This window comes from Falco cherrug, chromosome 12 (genome assembly GCF_023634085.1).
Source record: "Falco cherrug isolate bFalChe1 chromosome 12, bFalChe1.pri, whole genome shotgun sequence".
Lineage (NCBI taxonomy): Eukaryota > Metazoa > Chordata > Aves > Falconiformes > Falconidae > Falco > Falco cherrug.
Genome location: NC_073708.1, coordinates 35,420,767 through 35,442,123, shown reverse-complemented (window position 1 = coordinate 35,442,123; position 21,357 = coordinate 35,420,767). Strand labels below are relative to the sequence as shown.

Genomic DNA, 21,357 nt, shown 5'->3' with positions numbered 1-21,357 from the left:
GACACAGTAAAACTGGTTCGGTGGTTTAAATTTTTTTAAGTTAAAGGACTGGGAGGAGGAGGGGAATGGAGGAGGAGGCTGAAAGAGGAAAATTAAAGGGATGCTTAAGATGGAAATGGGAGGAGAATGGAATGCATTCACTCTGTTACTCTGCGTTAATATCAGTACAGTGGCGTCCACACCATGTAGTGCCTGTGCAACACGAAAGAGAATCTGCCTTCATTTCCTTTCAGAACATCGCCTCACTGTCCTTTGTGCTTTATCAGTAAGAATAGCTAAAAGCCAGGCATATAATTCTATCATTTCAGAGATATTTTTTTTATTCTGTATTTTGCCTGTTCTGAATTCTGACAGGTCAATGAAGATTTGTTCTCTTCAATATTTCTTAACATTTTATCCTTCGTGGTAGTCAGTGCTGTATATCCATAGCCTTCAGCACTGTTGAGGCTGATGATACAAAGCTCATTTTCCATCCCATTATTTACCTGCAGTTTCTGATAAGACAGACTGGCAGGATTTTGGGCAGAAACTCCCTGCTGTTGCTTTCCTTGAGGGTTGCAGATTTTACTGTCAATTTTTCTGTCTACCTTCATTCATTCACCTGTGATTGTCTCCCTGCTTTGAGGCCTCCTGCCTTCTGTGTTGTACCATGATATCTTCAAAACAGTAGATTTTGCATGTTATGGGATCATGAAATGTGGCCAGATAGGACCAAGTGAAAAGAAGACCTACCAGCAATCTACGCAAACGTGGCTTTGGGTTTTTTTAGTGTGTACTTTGCCTCTTCTGGACTGGCTTATCTTTGACCCTAGAAGAAAGGCTGAAATAAAAATATTTTGATGCTTTTGTTTAGTTTTTTTTCAACCAGCAAGAGCAATAAACAGTCTTCAAGTGCTATAATGGTATTGCTGTGTTAAAGCCTAACTGAACAAGAGGCTCAGTGCTTTTTTGCCTCCTGGGATTAGGCTGTAATAAAGCCCATCTCAGTGTTGTGTTTCTGCATTGCATTGTCAGCCTGTGAAACCAGCAGAAAATGGCTTCTTGGTCATGTTTATCAGTTATCCATAGATTTAAGGAGAAAGAACACAAATGTCTGGTTTGTGATGATTGTGTATCATTTGTCCTTTGCTGAACAGAGTTGCAGTTCTGGACAAAGTGACAGACTTCCTTTTATTCCTGGGGAAAATTCTTGTTGCTGGTGGTGTAGGTAAGCTAGTAGATTTTTATCAAACAGTATGTTCTTTTTTCTGGTACCTACAAGTATGCCTGCCATATTCATGTATGCTTAGTTAACAGCTGGAGGTTCTCACTGGTCTGGCTGTCCTGGGAAGCTGTTCCCCTGTTTGTAGGATTTGCAAGACTGAACTAAAATACTTCCCCCACCCCACGCCCTTTCCCTTCCCCCCAACCGCTGGCTCTCCCCCTGTGTGTTGTTGACAGCGTCTTTTCCATAACTGCTTTTACAGCTCTTGCATTTGTTGCTGAGGTAAGGACTTCTGCAGCCAAAGCATCATAGCTGTATCAAACTAAATTCACATCCAGTAAGTCAGCCACAATTGATTCTCCTTTCAGAAGTGAACAAAATTGCAAATGAGTGCAAATGAGATCTACTTGGTAGCAGACAGCATGTGTACAAAGAGGAGGTGGTGCAGGTCTGCAGGCGATGGGCCTAAAGCTCTGCTGTGTTCAAGCCCTTTATAGCTATAAGCAGCAGTAAAAGAAAAAGGGTATTTTTAACACCCTTATGGCATTTTCTTAGTTACCAGTAAACATCAAAGTATATTACTCATGTTTTTCTGTGACAGAAAAGTGATTTATTTTTTTTTAAGTGAAACACTTCCAGAAATTCAAGTTGGCAGTATTCCCTTATATTTTTTTCTAAATTTTCACAGCAGTTTCAAAGCATTATTTTACAAATAACTGTATTATCTATGCTGTATACTTTTCAACATTACTAATTAATTATATTTTAACAAAAAATTGAAAATTAGTACCAAGAACAGATCTAAAAGATTTTGTCATTACTGTAGAATGACTTTCAAACTGGGGTAGCAAATTTGATTGGAGACATATTCTCTGAAATGTAAGCCATGAAATACTGAAATTAATTTGTGTCTTTATCCTCTTCAGGAATAAATTCTTTGAGCGATTTGTGTTGAGGATACTGGTCTGTTCTAAACTTATTGTTGTGCTTATCATGAGCACTGCCGTTTCTCCTTTCAATCTGAAATAATTAAGTATTTCTTCAAGCAGCAAAATTTAAAGCAGCAGAATTTTTCTCACTCTTTTTGTGTCTTAGAAAGGATCCACCCAATGGTCGTTATCCCATGTCATTGGCTTGTTTATCATTATTTATTAATTTTACTGTTAAATCCAACAGAATGATTAAAAAATTCATTAATGTCTTTCTGGGCCCATAAATATTTTTATGGTAATTGACTCATTTGACATGTTTCTTCTGTTAGAATACAGATCCAGCAGATGATTAGTCTTGGAGGAATTTCTTGTTTACAAACTCTGATTTAAACCAACCTTGGATCTTGTCACCTGTTTGTTTTATCTCATCCATTCTTTAGGCATTAGGAAGTCAGCTTTGGCATAGGAATCACTAATCTTCTGTGCTTCTTGCAGGTGTTCTTGCGTTCTTTTTCTTCACACAGAGAATACCAGTCTTTGCACAGGAAGCACCAACGTTAAATTACTACTGGGTACCATTGTTGGTAAGGCAACCATCTAATATCCTGAACGCTGAGGGCAGTTTGAGGTGCTCAGACTACCCCAGGCATGGTCTGATAACAGGCCCTGTTGTCGTCTTCTCGGTGGCATACTGTCCACTGACGTGAGGACTGATCTGCTGCTTTAGGCCTCTCTGGATACTTCAGGCAGAAGTGGCACTGCAGTAACTGCACCTTCAGAAAAACTAGGTTCCATATCTGCTTTGCTCAGACTTCCCAGACAGCAAAGGCTGGTGGTGAGGCACTGAAGATGGTGTGGCTTTTAGTGGAAGGGACTTTCAGTGCATGTCTTTCTCCTTTTGTAGCCCCCCTAGACTCTTGAACATCTCCAGATGAGCGATTCTTTAGAATAATCTTGAAGGAGTTCAGAGTATTCTGGGCATATATTTTGTTTGGGGGTTGAAATGGCTCCGATTTTGCAGCTAGAAAACCAGCAGCTACTGCATGTTAGATAGAACACAGTGTCTTAAACCTGTGATGCCTTTCCACAGCAGTAGTGATTTTTGGTCAGAAACTGCCATTAAACCCTCCCACATTTGCTTAGTAGACTAGGCTTCTGACTTGTGTTAACACTCCCACATTGGTGCCAAACTAAATTTGGGGTTTTACTGTGGTTTGTTTTTTGTAGACGGTCATTATTGGCTCCTACCTAGTTGCACATGCGTTCTTCAGCGTCTATGCAATGTGTGTTGACACGCTTTTCCTCTGCTTTTGTAAGTACTACCTTTTCTTTCGCTGATACACCTGCAAATCATGGGAAGAAGAGTAGAATTCTGGTGACATGCTAGCAGACTGCGAAAAAGGAACTGCTTCTGCTTTTCAGACTGGCTCCTTGATACATTCTTCAATGCAGAAGTGTTTTAGTATTCAAATTTAATTAGATTAAGTAATGGAGGGTGGCTGTGTGGCTCATGGGGATATCTGGCTTTTGTTTTTCAGATGTTCCTTAACTTTCATTAAGAATTTGCTTCTGGGTGCTTTGCAAAGAGCCCTGCACAGCAATGATTAACTCAAACCTTGTGTTAATAACAAGGTTACTCTTTGGTATATAGGTAGTCCTTTGTTTTCACCTTAATGTCCCTGACAATTATGCTGAATTACCTTCAAATTTGTGTGAAACACCATTTAAAAAGCTGTATGTCCCTTGGACCCCCCAATGGCAAGCAGTCATGGGCACCATCAAAGGGACTGCTGTTCAATGTGTCCTGTCAGAGCATACAAAAATCACGAAAGAAATCTGTTGGTCTCAAATTAGGACATGATTATAAGAAGAGGATGTACTTATTAAGAAATACATTTCATTTGCTAGTTTTACTAAATTAAAGAAATAAAGATACAGTTTTTCTATAGCAAAAGTCATTCTGGTAGGTTCAAGTAGAATTTACATGGCAGTGATTGTTCTTGCAATTGATGGATTATTTGGTAATACTAAAGGAATAATGAAATAGTCATAGCCTTGTTCTAGCATATATACAGTGGATCACTGAAGCAAGATATAAACAGTAATACGGATTCTCATTTTACAATAGCATAAATTCTTTCTTTTCTTTAAACACCCACCTTCCTAACCCTGCTTCCCCAGGAACCTAAGGTTAGTCATGATTGTGGAAATACTGGGTTCCCAAAGAATTACAGGAATAAAATCAGTCACAAAACTGAAAACTGTTGTCTAGTTGAGAACTACGTCCTGTTTATTTCATGTTATGGACTTTGGTTCTAAAGAAACGTGATCACAGTCAAGACACTGCATGGAAAGTGATCAAACTAATAAAATTTAGAAAGTTTGTTGGTGTCTCAAAAATTAACAGATTTTTTTTTCAATTTATTCCAAAGACACATGGTATATACTGCCATGGAGATTTACGAAGGTTTGCTTCCTTTGACCTCTTCGGTCATTTCTTACGACTCGTGCTGTCTTTTTGGCCTTGCAGATACCACGCTTTGCTTCAGCAGGGTTGCATTTGCAATGATTGTGCTTCACTGCACACTCCTTCCAGATTGCCCATCACTGAGAAATTTTTCACTGGTCTGTGACTATTGCATGGCACAAATACTGGGCTGAACCCAGACAGGTGATTTAGTCATGACCTTCTGAAGGAAAAAAAAGTAATACATCTACCTCGTTATTTTAAATTCATATTCTGTTTTGCTTCCCATGCTTCCATTCAGTAACGGACAATAGAGATCATATAGAATATTGCACGCTTGTGGCATCAGGTTTTCAAAAGAACTTTACCTTTGACAGTAAAAAAGGGTCCAGTTTTTAAAAGTGTTTAAATCCACAGTGCTCTTTGGGACAAATTTTCTAGCAAGAAGTAGCCAAAATGCCAGACTTCAGTGGAGGTGTGAGTGTTTCTGAAAAGTTCCACCTATACTGCCAAACCAAAGAACTAGAGGATAAAAAGGGTACAGTGCTATCATTTAGAAATGGCCAGATGTTTGTTTGTCTGCTTTGTGTAAAACCTCTTCTGGTTTGAGAAAATAGAAATTGTACTGTCCTTCATCAGCTTATTGATACAGCTAAATTGCCTTGATTGAGATTTTTTTTTTTTTAATGTTTGTTCTTTTGCTCTCTCCTTTCTTCAATTCTGTCTGTGTGTGTGTGTGGTTGTACTGCTGTTTGCTTTTTGGCTGCTTTTGCTGTGTAAATTCAGGTGAAGATCTGGAAAGAAATGATGGATCTACAGCAAAACCCTACTTCATGTCAGCTAGCCTTCACCAAATTCTAGGGAAGAAGGAACTAAGCCCTAAGAAGGCAGTGGGATAACATAAACTAAGCCTCGACATCAAAACAGTGTCACTTTTAAAACGTGTACAAAGTAGGCAAAAGTAAAAAATGTAAATTATGCTTCTGATTAATGGGTGATTCTTTTTTCCTTTTGCTTATATCTAAAAAAGTGAGCAACATTGATAATGTTAACTAGTTTAAATGCTTAAACTAACAGCTGTGAAGACAAGGCCACGTTTTAGTTTATAGAGTGCCTATGAAAAGGAAAAAGTAAATTTGAAGCTTTTTTAAGTCTATAATAATGTTTTAATAACTTTTGTAACACAAGTTGCTGCCTTAGATGACAGCAGTTTTGATAATGTTTCTTTTTATAAGTGTATATTTGTAAAAGAAATTCAGGCAATTTTTTGAAAGCACTAACATGTAACCTAATTAGCCATAAAAAGATAGTTCAAGACTCTCTAGTTAACCAGGAGATGGTACTAAATTTGTAAATATGGTGCTATGATTGTATTTTTTTGTACAAGCTGGTTCACAGCTATTTAAACTGTGATTATACATTCATTAATTATTCCCTACACTGAAAAATGTAGTGATATTTTAATCACATCCACAACTACATCTTTTAAGAAATGATGGTACCCTGCAGGTCCAAAGATGGTAGTCAGAGAAGACTATAGCTGGTACTGCCTAAAGTGAAGTTTTCTGTGCGTTGTGCTTAAAATGTAACTGAGAGAAGGTCCCACTGCACTTGATTTGTGGTTCACACAAATGAGGTTTCATCTGGTACAAGATGGTGAATGTATCATTTTTAGCTGATGTCTGAGAGAGATGCACTTGTGTTAATATCCCCCTATCTCTAATGAGTCTCTGATTGTGTTCTGCATTACGAGGAAGTTGAGCTTCACTGAAAAGAAAATCAAATGCAGTCTTTTTTTTTTTTCCCTTGGAAGAAAGTCTTGGCCGTATATGTGTACAAGGAGCTCCACTGCCTCTGCCTAGCTCGGGAGCGCTTCTTAACAAGACACTGTGATGACCATGTCGGTGCTGAGGGCCAGGTGGGCTCTTCTTGTGGGTCTCGAGGCTCTCAGTGGCTCTCACAGTAAGGTGTTAAGACATTGAACTTGAGTCTTCTCATGATGCAGGGTGAACTATTTGGCTACTGAGAGATGCTCCAAAAGATTTAGTTTTCTTTTGGATTATTAGATTTGCCCGGTCATTAGTACAAAATCTATTGGTAGAAAGCACATTAACATTTTGTTCAGTTTTATGACCCTCCTGTTAGCAGAACTGCCACTGAGGTCAGTAACAGCTCTGCTCATGGAAAAAATCTTACACTGGAGTAGTTCTCAAGTCTGTTACTGCTATGAGCTGAGCCAGAAAGGTTTTAATTTGTTAGTCTCATGGGTCCCCAAGGACACAACTCTACCAAGGCCTGCCTCCGGTTTTCATGGATTCGACTGTACTGAATAAGGTATTCCATTACTGTTGGCTTTCCAGGAGTGGCACGTGCCATACCTCTGCCGGGTCTGTCACGGGCGTTCAGCACCTGGAAATACTTTTTTAGCCCCAGGAGTCCATTAGTGTCACAAAGAGAAAGGCATATTCTTTTCCAGATAATCTGAATGCAAGCTTCTGGGGAAAATTTACTGACGATCCACATCCCAAAGTGAGTTTGCTTTCTAAATTAGGCTCCAGCTTGTGACAGCTGTAACCGCTACAAAGGCAGAAAAGCTGTTCTTGGTGCAGCAGCTCCAGGGTCATGTTGATGCACAAGTAATTACCATCTGTGCATCTGCAGTCATGGGCATGGTGCGATCTTGAAATCCGGTGAACCGAGGTGCAAGTGGCAGGGGTAGCTGTACGTGTTCCCTGAGAGCCAGCGGGCGCCTTTCCCTGAGGCAGAAATGAGTGGTTCAGTTTAGGACTCAAACAAGGTAAAATAAAGGTGTGCAGTTTCAAATGTAACTACTGATCATGGGCATCTTCTGTTTTTGACAACTCCTCGTGAGATACCCCAGAGTAAACTTGACTTTCAGAAAGGGCTGACTAACCTACCTTTGGAAAAAATCAGACTTGACTGATGTTTTTCATCATCGTCATCATTCCTTTCTCGTTAACATGCGTGGCACTGGATGTAGACACACGCACCCCCCATTATTCTAATCTCTTCTGAGAATTAAGTCCATGAGTTTTTGGGGTATGTGTTGTGTCACCGTTCTGTGATTTAAAAGCTGCTGGTCTGAATTACCACCATGTGCTAAAGCTTTTTTTTTTTTTTTTTCTCCTACTACTGTGTGATTAGTTTGCAGCTAAAGAAACTGCATTAAGTAATCTATATTTCTACTGGACTTGAGTGTCTTACTGGGAGCTCAACTGATAAAAGTGTATTTCTGAATACAGTGTGCTTTTTTTATCATATGAATGTAACCATAGAATTTACTAGGAATAAAACATAATAGAAATAGTATACAGTTATTTGATTAGAAGACTTTTGTAACAAACCTATGCATTTACTAAAGGAATTTCTAAAATTGAAAGTTTTAAATTGTATTATTATTTATATAAGTAAAAATATATATATGTATAAATTTGCTCCACTCGCTATTTTGTGAAATGATTTAGAATGTAAGTGATCATCATTTCTGAGAAGAAAATTTAAAAGCCATTTTCTTAATGAGAACTGTGAAAATACAAAGCAATATCATGTAGATTTTGTAATCAAGAAATTGAATAAATTATAATGATTTAATATTAAAATTGGCTTTTTAAATATAAATTGCTATTAGTGAATGAAGTAGAAATCAATGCAAGTATTTACTTGGGAAAGAATCACTTAAAATATTTTAGGACTAACTTATTATAATGGTTTCTAACTAATCCTGTGGGCCAGAGTCTGCAGACAGACACCACGCAGGAGGTCCTGGGAATGGCATGTATGGATTTGGATGTTTATTTTGTTCCTTGATTTAATCTGAAATTCAGAATTCTGCTCTTCACTTCAGAGGGGCACACGTGGCCATCTGTACCACAGCGAGTGGTGCCGGCTGTGCTTTGCTCTGGGGCCGTGGGAGCGGGGTGCAGGCAAGGGCTGGCGGTTCCGTGGCGGTGGCGCGGCTGGGGGTGATGCTGCAGGACCCCAGACCCCATCGTTCCGCCTGCGCCAGGGAAGGGCTTGGCAGGCCAGCGGTCCTGCCCGGCTGTGGGCTCTGCGGAAAGGCAGGGTGGCTCTGCAGACAGGCCCTGTGCGCGAGTAGGAGGAACTCCCTTGAAGGTCATGAACAAGCAGAATGTAGAAACCGAGAGACAGTAGAAAACTCCCGCTATCCCATCCACGCAGGCATGTCTGGTTTGGTGCTGGTTGGATTCATTGTGTCTCCCTAGGATGTATTAATGGATGGCTCTCATTTCCATGTTTTATACCAAAGTTTTAATGTCCAGCTTTCAAATCTTGTAAGAAAAAAAAAAAAAAAAAAAAGGAAAAAAGTGACCCCAGAAACAAAACAATCAAGAAAGATGGGATCATTTCTTAACGCTGAGGTTTTTTTTTTCCCAAGTGCTACTCAGCAGCTGATTCTTGGCTGTTAGGAGGATGCTGAATAGCCTTTTAAATGTCAATATTTGAAAATACGAAATAGATTACTGTTCCATGTTCTGCTGTAGAACAGAGAAAGATTTTGATGGATGCAATGTCAAGCTGATTCTGGGGCAGTCAGTAAGTGTTCTTCTACAAATGGGTTGTCAGAGCAATGATGGCGAAGAATAGACTGACTGTTCTCGGTAACATGGAATGTCTCCCTTTGACCAAGTGCTCGGCCTGGAAGCTGTGTCCCTTCTGACAAAAGTGCCTTACTGGCTATTATTTCACTCGGCTTATGTTTTGAGGTTTATTCACACCGGGTAGACTACAGGACAGACAAGACCAGACAGGAAGAACAATACTCTTTATTTCAAATTAAGTGGTACAGTATGAATTGTGGAAAAGCTGAGATGTGTTTGGACTGCATGATGCGGCACAGGTGGTTTTACTGCTGCTGTTGTCAGATGGTGGAAGTAGGCTGTGTGTTCTGGGGGGAACACGTGCCAGTGCTGGTGTTGCAAATAATTAAATAAAAACAATGCAAGACTGTTCCATCTTCAGTCATAGGCTTTTTTAATAGCTTTAATTTACAGTACAGTGGAGTTACGAGTAGGGCCTGTTCTGCTTTTGGTTACAGTGACAGTATGTGTTGTACCTGCGTAACTGCGGGGAGAGCCAGGCTCCGGCTGCTTCGGACGGGAGGACAAAAGCTGAGCAAATACATAGTATGTTCCTGTAGCGCATCTCCTTGCGTGTTCATAAGCATAAAGTTCATTCTCCATTTCAAGACCGATAATTTGCTATTCTGGAAGTGGTTTTTAATTTCTAAATTTTTAAACTTTTGATACAGGTGGTTTTTGAGGTAATACGTAATTTGTACTGCACTGTAATCAAATTAGAAAGATAACTGTTCCTTCATGTTTCAGTAACACTAGTGCTACTAATACTGGAATTGTTTGTTACTCTATGTTACAAGACGTCCAAATGTTTTTGTCCCAAATAATGAGTTGTAAAATCATGGGGGAAAAAAAAAAAAAAGACGACGACTGTTTGAGGTTCAAGAAATGGAAGGGAAGTTACTGTGTCATTAATATGATTATTAAAGTTTTATTATTACCTTGCCAAAACCAAACTAACATGAGCACGACAGTTTGAGCTCTAAACCCTGATGCTTCTGCTGTGCAGAAATGGGAACGCGCTGCCTATCTTTGATAACTGAAGGTTTAATATTGTTGCTACTCCAATGTTTTACAGCTCTTGGGGATCGTTCTAATAAACATTTAGATACAAAACGGAGCGCGTGTGTCTGTCTGCGCGTGTGCGCGGCTGGGGCTGTGCCCGCCCCCGGCGTGAGGCGGCGGCGCGGGCGGGGCCGGGGGGGGGCGGGCACGAGCCGCGGGGCGGTTTGCGGGCGCGCGGCAGGGCGGGGGCTGGCAGCCGCGCGGGGCGGGGCGGGGCGGGGCGGGGCGCTCCTTACCCAGGCGGGCTCCTGCGCTGCGTCTCTGGAGGCCGGAGGGTCACTTGTTACATCGTCCGTGTAAGTGTTCTGGGCCCGGCGGTAATCACACGCGGGGGGTCGGCGGAAACTGTTCCGGGCTCTTGCAGCAGACGGGGCGCCTGTTAAATCAGGCGGACCCGCACGCTGTGGTGTAGGAGCAGCCCCCCCGCTCGCAGCCCCCCCGCTCGCAGCCGCCCCCGCAGCCCCCGCGGCGCGGTTCCCTCCTCCCTCCGGGTGAGGTCAGCGGGGCGCCGCGCTCTCGGCGCTGCCCCGCTCCCGGCTCCCGGGGAGCAGCTGTGGCGAGGCCACGGCCCCAGGCTGGCCGGTGGCCCCTTGAGACGAGTGAGGCCGGCGGGGCACCACCTCTGCCCGAAGTGCGTTTTTCTGGCAGGCGGGGGGAGAACGCGACCAAAAGCAGCGCAAAAGCCTCTCGGAGCTGAGGCCGAGTTACAGCGGCGGCGGCGGTGGGGCGGGGTTTGGAGGCAGGGCGAGGGGGGGCTTTGGGCTCCCGCTTAGCCGCTAAGGCAAGCGTTGTAAGTCGTTCCGTATGTGGGGAGCCTTGTCTGAGGGTGCTGCTGGCATTCAGCAATCGCTGCAATGAAACCTCGAGATGAAGTTTTGAATTAGCACAACAAGCTAACGATGCCGACACATGTGGCCAGCCAGGCAGAAGAGTGCAACTGCAGCGGGAGGCGACATTGGCGGTGCCTCAAGGGGGAGAGCGTGGCTGTGTGTTCAGGGTTCGGTGACTGACAGCAAACTGATGCACTGAAGCTCACAGGGTACACAGAAACTTTAAATTCAGAGCTCAGCATATACCGCTTGAGGGTAAATGGGCAGTATATCAGGCCTACACTGTAGGATGCTGTTTCTTAGAGAAGGTTTAATGCCATCGGTTCTGGGGGGGGGCTGGTGGGTTTGTGTTGGCCAGCCAGCTGTGCCACCGTGGCTGTGAGCAGCGGGACTGGCCCAGCGCAGCAGAGGCGCGAGGCCGCTGTGCTCGGGGGGTGGCGGGAAAAGGCACATTGTGAGAAGGCAGAGCCGCACGGGGAGCAGAATGGCTCAGCCCGCGTGGCTTAGAGGTGGGCAGTTTGAAAAACTGAACAGGGAAAGGTGAACTGTAAAAGTTCTTCAGGGGGCTACCGGTGTATCCCTCGGTACTGGAGCCCAGCTTAGCAGTGAGGCTGCCAAGGCCATGCCACACGGGCAGAGGTACAAGCCTGGCAGAGAACAGTTGCTCAGAAGAGCTAAGGGATGCTGCTGTTCTACAGTAAATCTTCACAAAAGCATACCCTTTCTTGTTCTTTTTCTTTTAGCATTTGATCAGATGCAAATTTGGCAAACAAAGCCTGCATGCTTTTTGTTCTGTAACGCATCACTGTGAAGTTCAGTTCTGACCGCAGCAGTGAACAACAACAATAGTAAAGCACTGTGTATGTTAAAGCACAGTTGTAAGGGGATTTTTGGAGCATAGAGGACCTTTACTATGTGTCTCATATGTATGTAGTTATTTTAATTAAATCTGGATTAGTTGTTTTTTAAACTACATCAGTATCTGCTGTTAACACACATGGTCTGTTGGAACTGACTGCAGCTAATAGTTGTATTGTCCTCCTTCAGAAAATGTCAGGCTTACTAACAAAATTGTCTTCTTGCCTCCTTTTAAATGTGTTTGCAGACCAATATGTTTTACATCACACTTGGTTTTCTTGCCATTCATATTGCATTTAAATCTATTGCTGGCTGCATGCCATAGAAACTTTAATCCACATCCAGATGAATTCAAAAGCTGCTGAGTTTTCTCTTGTGTCCTGGCTGTCTAATCTCCAGACTTTTCCAGGGATCCTGCTTCTTTTGCAAGGTTTGTTCTTTCTAGTTACCCTAGGGGAACGTTGCACCCTGCAAATCTCCCCTACAGGCCTGGGGTGTGCACCAGTGAGCTGTGCCATCACTTGAGCAGATGCAGCACAGCTGCTCGTCTTTAATCGCTGGGTTTGTTGTGGGAAGCACCAGCTTCTGTGCCCTGCTTGGGGAACTCTCCTCACTGGCATCGGTGCCTGCGCAGGGAGAGTGGCTGCCTGCCTTTCCACTTGGGCACGTTCGGCAGTAATCGTGCTGCAGTTGCGCTGGGATGGAACAGTGGTGCTCTCAGCAGCGGTGCGGGCTGGCTGCAATATCCACTGAAGAAGGAAGTGATAACGTAACCAATCTGTTATAATGAAACAGACCCTGGTCATAAACATGGGGTAAAATGTTTCTGGTTTTGTCTTGGCTGATGTTTGATATGTACCACCTGTGATGTTTGCCTTTGCAGATGAAGGTTGCTGGTGGTGCATTTCCTTCTAGGAACTGGCATGCTACTTTGCAAATCCACACAACTGCAGGTGGCTTGGAGAAGGAAAAGAAGGGATTGCTTCATACAGAGCTTCATAATGTAGTTTCTGGTTGCCATCATTTTCAACACATCTGACCAACTCAATTTCCTGTCTTGAATCAACTTTCATTTCATCAAGTCCCAGGTTCTCATTTCAACATGTTGGTTTGGCTGGGCTCTACGGCTGATCTATTTTAATTTTGGAGTCTGAAGGAGCCCAAGTTTGGGAAAGAATCATAGTTGTCTCAGGAGAAGATTGCGTGCTTAATTTGCTCCAAATGATAATGTCAAAGGGGGAGTGGGCGTTGTTCCTGTGGTTTGGTTTTGTTTTAATTTTTTTTTTAGTTTATGCAGTTCCAGTTTCTTACAGGAAAACTAAATACTTGAATAGCGTTATCATATTGGTATGATTAAGCTCACAGCCGGGTTATTTTGTGAGGACACTAAGAATGGTCCAAACCAGTTCAACACATCATAATATAATACTCAGCTGTATTGGCTCTGGGCCACCACAGCTTAGAAAAGTCAATGTTATCTTTGTGAGCTTAATATTAGTGGCTCTTGGTGTCCAGTGGTGGCAGCTCTTTCTGAACTGATGTCATGACAAGAGAACTGTAGCTGCAGGTTTGAACATACCCTGTGGAGTATGTCTTGGTGTTTCAGTCCGCTACCAAGACACCTGCACAAATTGCTGCACAGACACTGAAGATCAAAATGCATATTAAAAGGTAATATTTCTATGAATTTAACTATGTGTAACATGCATATGCACATATTTTTTGTCTTAAATTCGTATTTTGGGTAAGTGCCTGTATACATGTTTTAGAAATGCCAGTATTTCTGCTGATTATTTCTGGAAATAGTAAAAAGGGTGTCTGTTAGTTGTTCCTGAATTCAGCAAACTACAGTTTACATCCTATTTAAATGATAGTTTTACAGTTAGCTTTCATGGATGACCTGCTAACTCACACTAAAAAAAAAATCAAAATGTTTCCTTGTGTGGTTTTGGTTTTGGGTTGTTGTCTTTTTTTTTAAATGGATTAGCTGACTTTCAAATGCAATGGCTTAATTTTAACATAAGAAAATGTGTAACTTTTTTATATACTGGTGTACTGTTATTTGCTCTAGGTTTCCCATATTTTGGTGATAAACTTTGTTTGTAGGCAGTTTGGAGCAGGAGACAGCTTTCTCCCACGAGGTCAGCTTGGGAAATACATTGGTGCAGTTTGTGATGGCAGCTGATAGAAGTTATCATTCGGGGGATGGGGGTGGGTGGAATTGGTTCCTGTTGAGATGTCCGAGGGCCTTACAAAAAACCACACACACACACACAAACCCGACCAACCACAAGACAGCAGTGTCTGAAAGAGAGCTGATACATAGTCATGTGTGTGCCCAACAGGGAAAAGCTTTTTACAAGAGGGGTGGGGAAGAAGTCCCGGGGGGGGGGGGGGGGGGGGGGGGCGGGGAGGGGAGCGGTGTAGAGAGAGGGATGTGCAGTCTGCAGGCAGCAAGGCAGTTACGAGGTCTTTTCCCAGGACTGCTGTTGGTTTGCTGTATCCTTACTTGTGTGGGGAAAAAACCAAATTAGCAGGAGTAGAAAAGAAAAGATGGGCAGGGAGGTGAATGGCAGATGGAGAGTCAAACATTTGACTTTGGTTACTCCACCTGTGCTGCTAATCCTGGCCATGATTAAATACTGTAAAGCTCACTTATCTTACATTGTGTTTTTAACTGTTTCAACCAAAAGAGTAAATTCTTACTTCATTATTCCTTTTTTAACTTAAGGGCTTCACAGCTATAGGTAACATATGAAGTGAGTACATTTTAAAGCACAAACCAGATGAAGAGAGAAAAGCGCACACACATGCATACACACATACTGACACATATTTATAAATTATGGTGTTTTTAAAGCATTTGTCTAAACTGGTCTGAGCTACACCCTGGTTTTTTTTCTTGATAGATTTTACCCTGGTCAATACCTGTTTGCCAGTTCATCCTGGTACAGTCCATTCTGAAGGTGTAAATACCCTCTTATAATGATGATATGTTGGATGGCTTTTTGTCATCTTAATATTTGCATGAATAATTGCTCCTGCATAAGATCACCATGTGTTGACATAAAAGCAATTATGATGGGAGCGTAGCTGTGCTGGAGCCGGCAGCATGACACAAAGAGGCAAAATCTGTCCTTGTTCTATTGGATGCTTTAAAAGCATGTTCCCACACGTTGCTTTTTCGCACACACAGAAGTCACCAAAACCTTTTGCACATTTCCATTAATATAAAATGAGAGAGAAAACTGAACAGGATCAGGAAAAGGTGCATCTTTATAGCTCAGTGTTTAGATTAGATTGTGTGATTTTTTAATTATTTTTTGGGGGGCTCTTTTTCTTGTGGAAGTAGTATTGTTTCCTTATTGGTTTTGTTCTGTTTTGAGCCACTTTGTCAAAACCTACTCTCAAAAGTCTCTTTATATAGATTTGATTTTTCACTTCTTGCTCTGCCTTTCAAAATGGTAGTCCAGAATACTTACTGACAGAGCCCAGGTGACCTGATTTAAGACTAGTCTGTTGTAGTGCCAGACATAGCTTGGAGATTATTTTTTTCCCCTAGCCCTGATCCTACTCCTGGAAGAAGCTGTAATTCTTTCATTCTGGAAGTACCTTTAATATTAATAGACTGACTGTGGGTGTCCCCATCAAATTGATTTACCCAGTTTTTAACAAGAAGGGAGTGATCAATAGCCTGCATGAAGGTACCGTATTGCACCAGCAGCCTGGTGAGAAGATGTTAGACCTCAGAAGAGTTATGTTGTGTTACCTCATTTGGTGACAGCAAGTCAGTAGGCTGGGAGTCAGCACTGATTCTAAAATCAGTCATATTTTTCATCTCAGGGGAGTATATTTGGAAAATACAGAGTACACTGCACAGACTTAAATTACTAGGAAAAAAATGTGACTGCCAGACAATTTATCCCTCAAATCCAGTAGATGAAGAACAAAATTTTGGTTCTAGGGCAAGTTTACACTTGAAACCACCCTTACTACTCCACAGAAGCTGTATGGCTGGGCTGGCTCCCAAGCAGTTTTAAGCGATCTCCGTGATGCATCTCTGGAGAAGGGCATGTATTGCATTTCTGGCTGGTGTCCTTACACACAGAGCCACATTTGTAAAATGCTTAGAAACCATATGGCCATTATTGCAGCAGCTTAGAACAAAGAAATAAGCCCTGAGCGTCTACACCTGAGTGCAGAAAGAGAGCCACTGCCTTTGTTGTGAGTTGTGAATACTGTCTGTTATCTTGGCCTTTTGAGGTTTTGCAACAGGGCCCTTAAGCAGCATGAGCGAACTAGGCTCCTCTCAAGGATTGGTGGAGAAGGGGAAAATGAAGGAGAGAGTGCCACGGAAGAGGATGCAGTTGTAACAAGTAAGTTTGGTGTAGCCCAGAAAGATTTTGCACATTTTAAAAGCTCCTCTGCTAACAGGTTCTTAGTTTTGTTCTTTTTCTTCCCTGGCATCCATTTCATAGAAGATCAGATTTAAAGCCATTTGATTCTAGAAGGTTTAAGTCTGCCTAAGTCAAGATCAAGTGTGGAATATAAAACCATCATCCTTAAAGAGAATGAGAAAGTGTAAGTGATGATAATGAGCCAGCTGGGGATAATGATGGATGCCAGGATAAAGGATGAATGCAGATAAGAATCAAGATTTATTTTTCTCTTGGAGACTACTCTTGATGCGCAATTTCTTTAAAACAATGCAGAAAACATTTGACAGGGAGTTGTTTTAGCATATATGGAAAAACTATGACTCAGTAAGTCTTTAAGTTCAGTTTATACAGCATATCAGTCTACAGTAATCCTTTTCCCCACGGGAGAGGAAAATAGCTATCGTCACAGACTTGTGTTGCAGTTATTACTACCAGACTTATTGGAAAAAAACTGTAAATAATTTTAGTGGTGGTCTTGTAAAAAATGTAGACCTCTAGAGTTTGAGATAATATTCTTCTAAGTGACATAATCCCAAACATACCTGTTTTTCAAAGTTAAGTTGTTGATGAAAGCACACAGTTAGTACCCACAGTATTCCTTTTTTTTTTTTTTTTTTTTTTTTTAAACCTCCAGGAACAGAGAAGCTGTCAGAATGTCAGCTTGCTCAGAACATGTTCTGGACTCGGCATTTCTCAACGGGCTGAACATCAGTGACAACCTTACCTACGAGTGAAAAGGCATCCTCTTGTAACTTGAAGGAAAACTATTCTGCTTGAAACCAGGGTAGCTGTATAAGACAACAGAAGGTCATTCTCTAAAAGTGATGTTAGAATTGCATTCCATTCCTGTGTGTTAAAGCCAGTTAGAAGTACCCACTGTCACAGCAGAGACCCTCTACAGTATCTTGTTCTCTTAGGTTCCATCCAAGAACACGTGTGAGAGAGAGTGCTAACAGAGTGGTGTGTTTTCAGTAACTATTCATTCTATTTTAAAAGGAAATATAGGAGCATTAAAATGTGCAAACATATACTTCAATGTAAATCCATTTACTAACAACTTAGAAGCAGTTTGTCTTTCTTGTTATTAATCTTGTACTATCTTTCTCTGTCCCTAGATGTCACTATTCTGGAGGCTCATCCACACGTAACTAAACTGGATTTTCAAAAATTTACTAAACCAGTTCAGGGTTCTTTTTCTGCTCTACATTTAAACTAATAAATTGTTTAATTTTTTTTTTAAAAAGCTTGGTTATCATGCTGTTAGTGACTTGTATGACAAGTGTAGTAGCTTAATTTTTAATTGTAGAATGAGCAGGAGTTAAAAGTTAACAAGCAACAACAGTAATACATTGAATTAAGTTGGCAGAAGTTAAGTTTTTGAACTTGCAAAATTTTTTCTGCTGCAGGTGCACACCTTTTTCCCAAGTAGTCATCTAGGGACTACATATGGAGTAGCTGGATATTTGGAGCTTAAACGTAAGTTACTGTAATGATAACAGCCACGGGTGAAATCGGCAGTATGGAACAACGTGAAGCCTGGGCCAGGGTCGGCAGGGCTCCGGGCAGCTGGTCACTGGCCCTGCACGGGGCGATCAGAGCGGTGGCCTTCTGTGAATTCCTGCCTTGGCATTCATGTCGCTAGCACAGCAGAGAACGGGGATGGTCATTACAGCGGGTTACACGTGGGCTTGTACAAAAAGCAGAAGGCTTGCAACTTCTTCTTTAATAATATATACTTCATAAACCAGCTGTCATTCTGAATGAAGGATAGAAACAGGTTTATCTGTCAGAGACTATTGTGACTTTTGAATCAGTAATGATTTTAAATGCAGTGTAATTTTTAAAAGAGACAAGGAAAAGGGGGACAAAAGCACAGGTACATGTGTTGAAATATTTCTGGAAACAGTGTCTTTTATGAAGACGCTATTCCTTGTATGTCTACTTGACTACCCATCTTTATAACATCACTAACTTCACATGTCCTAAGGGGTGGCGTAGTGCAAGATGGTAACTTGGGGGTTCAAGAAGGCATACCACCAACCCAGAGCTGAGCTGTGACATTTCATAGGCTGGGGGAGGAGACAAGAATCATCAGTTTTTTCAGAAGCGAAAAGTATTCATAACAGTTATCTATACCTACAAAAACTGAAAGAGTAAAGGAAAGGTCAAAGTGTAGTAAGATCAACTTGCCTAAACTTTAAGCAACTCTTCAGCTTCAGAGGTAATTGCGGAAGGGAGACAGAAGGTAGTTATGGCTATTGTAATGCAAATATAAAAAACACGGACTTCTGGCCAAAAACCAACTCACAGAATCAGGTAGCATTAGCAAATGTCAGCAAGGGTAAAGAAAACAGCATTCTGTACATTTATGAATGAATCTAATCAAAAGTAAGGCTAGTGCTGATCTGTTACTCAGATCAAAGCTACAGCCAGTGAGTACCAGAAGGCCAAACTGGATCTTCACTTGTATCAGCTTTGACCACAAAAAACCCCAATCAAACATAGAGAGAAATCTATGAACAAGTCACTAGTACAGTTAGTACCAAGGTCAACAAAAGCAAGCTTTCTAGATAATTGCAAACTAAATGTTTTCAGGTAGCTTGGGCCTGCTGCACTTTCTCCTAGGGCAGTTGAGCTAGATAGCAGCCTCTCCAAACCATCAACTCTTATTTTTGGAGAGACACCAGGACTGAAACGGTGTCTAGAGCCCAGGAACTGTGCAGAGGAAAGCCAGGGAATCCAATAAAGCATTATTTCATTTGTCTAATTATTTTATCCAAGAATTTTATAATCTCAACCACGCCAGCATTAATAAGAATACAAACAATGAGATTGCCTGTAACAGCTGTGTGTATGGTCAAGAAGCTGTACACATCGCTGTCTGGCATAAGCAAGACAGGGACATAACCTAGGATAGCAAAGTTGGAAAGTAAGCTGTTGCAAGCAGTTCACACGATACATTCTCTTGTTTGAAAAAACGGAATTACCGAAGGGTCAGGTTCTAGTCAGTATTTTAGGTAATTACCTGAGTGACAGAATAAAGAGATTCTTAGTGAATTTTTGACAACACAAAAGAGGCAGAACCGGGGAAACTCAGAAATGGAATTCAAAATTGTTTTGAAAACTTGGAGAAATAGTAAGAAAGAAGTGGGGTGAAATTCAATATGGTAAAATAGATTGCAATAATCTATGGAGAGGGGTGAACATCAGGGGACAAGATAACAGCTTGTGACAAGCAGAACATGGAGGGCAGTGTTGTTAGAAGAAAAGCAGTCATCACCCTGCAACACACAGCAGCAACCAACTTGTGTGCCCTAATCCTCCTGCTGAGCATCAGTAGGGGCTTGGCTAAAACTGAGCTTCGTGCTTCAAGAAGATGGACAAAGAAAACAGCATAGAAACAGTTAAGACATTTACAAAACGTGACTTGGTATGAAAAACTCAGTGAATTGGATTTGTTTGGCAGGGAGAAGTCTGGGGGGTTTATTGGAATTTATTTATTTTTTACCCTAAGAAAGTGCCAGAGTTTTTGTGGATTTCTACTATTGGAGAAATTGAAGAACAGATTAGTCAAACATCTCTGCTAGTGGTAGCTGAAATATTTCATCGTGCCTGAGGGTGAAAAGCAGGCTAGAGAATGCCCAAAGTACTTTTCAGATTTACCTTTATATGAACACAAACCTGTATTTCCACTGAACAGCTGGAATGTCAAAATATCTAGGATGCTATACCAATAGGCTACTGCAAACTGAAATACTACCAACTTCTAATAATCAGACATCCTTTAGAGATTCTGTGAAGTTTGCACTAGGAGGATACTTTTCGTGTATATTTCTCCCTCCTTCTACAGCAGGTTGAAAATAATAAGTTTTAGTTTGCAGTGTAGTTGCTTGTTGCAACACACAATATGCCAGCTAGCCCCAACCTGCATTGGTTGGACAGGTCAGGGAAGGAAGGAGAAAAGGACTGGAAGTTGATAGCCAGTCTCCTCACAGTACTTTTTGAGACACAACTGTTAGAGTGGTAATTCCTCCTTTGAGAACCTCCTGATGCAAAATAGGCTCTGCATCATTAGTTCTATTTTGGATTTTTTAAGATATGTTGTATTGCAACTTAGCATAGAAACTGTCACCCTACCTCGCAGGCTAAGCACTTTGGGATCAGAGGGGACACATTACAAATACAGTGCTCTGCAAAAGCACCCACGTAGCAGAGCACTAGGCAAAGCTCTGTATTGTTCTCTGTTCAAGGCAGGTCGCTTTTAAGTGAGATGTTAAGACCAATTTATTTCATATGATAATTTCATACATCTCCTCAATTTTACATTGAGCCTGTGCAGTCTAAAAGGCCCCGACTCAGCATTCTACCTGTTCCTGCTATAGCTGCATTCTCTTCTAGTAAGGAAAGTCCATAAATTTCCTCAGCCCGGCAACATCCAAGTTACTCTTTTAACAGCAAGAGGCAGTAAGGATGGCTCCAGGGTGAGAAGAGCTCAGCAGTAGTCACAAATGCAAGCCCATGCACAAGCAGGAGAAGACGACAAGCATTCAGACTTGCAAGTCAGGCTACAGCAACAGCTTCAGCTGAGAGCAGCAAACTAACGCTGTCCTGTTTTCCACGTGCTCTGTCAGCCCCATGCAGCCTAACACCAGCCGCAACAGCTGAAGCTACCACGGCACAGGTCTGGCATTCTCAATGGGAAGACTCGAAAGTCCAGATCCTCTGCTGGGGCTTCCCATTTTCAATGCTACATTTCCCCAGCTGCACTTACAAGTAGCTGCTCAAGCACTCACAGCAGCAAAGATCAGCTCTGCTGCTTCCTATTTTCATAGGGAAACAGGAAAGCTGCTCCCCATTTACTTCAATCCTGCACTGACTTTGGAACTGAACAGAAGGCAGTGTTTCATACATAAGCTTAGACTTATGTTTCAGGCAACCTGAAGCTG

General features: G+C 41.8%; 1 protein-coding gene and 1 long non-coding RNA gene across 6 annotated transcripts in view; both read left to right on the top strand.

The window, feature by feature from the left end:
• Positions 1 to 8,223, top strand: part of SLC44A5 (solute carrier family 44 member 5) — a 94,314-nt gene extending 86,091 nt beyond the window's left edge. For 2 of the 3 annotated variants that reach the window (XM_055724989.1, XM_055724990.1), the window contains exons 19-22: positions 1,137 to 1,207; positions 2,632 to 2,720; positions 3,364 to 3,448; positions 5,390 to 8,223. In XM_055724989.1, the coding sequence (XP_055580964.1) occupies positions 1,137 to 1,207; positions 2,632 to 2,720; positions 3,364 to 3,448; positions 5,390 to 5,502 (358 nt within the window). In that variant the 3' untranslated portion in view covers positions 5,503 to 8,223. The other variant, XM_055724991.1, reaches the window with a different exon arrangement.
• Positions 8,224 to 10,502: 2,279 nt separating this feature from the next.
• Positions 10,503 to 17,654, top strand: LOC114015610 (uncharacterized). 3 transcript variants are annotated; one of them, XR_008734786.1, is made up of 4 exons: positions 10,503 to 10,580; positions 12,856 to 13,643; positions 16,248 to 16,348; positions 16,451 to 17,654. It is a non-coding gene; the product is annotated as an uncharacterized LOC114015610 (long non-coding RNA). The 3 variants fall into 3 exon arrangements; XR_008734787.1 differs by lacking the exon at positions 12,856 to 13,643 and having other exon boundaries at positions 10,506 to 10,580; XR_003559627.2 differs by lacking the exons at positions 10,503 to 10,580; positions 12,856 to 13,643 and having other exon boundaries at positions 14,411 to 16,348.
• The last annotated feature ends 3,703 nt before the right edge of the window (positions 17,655 to 21,357 follow it).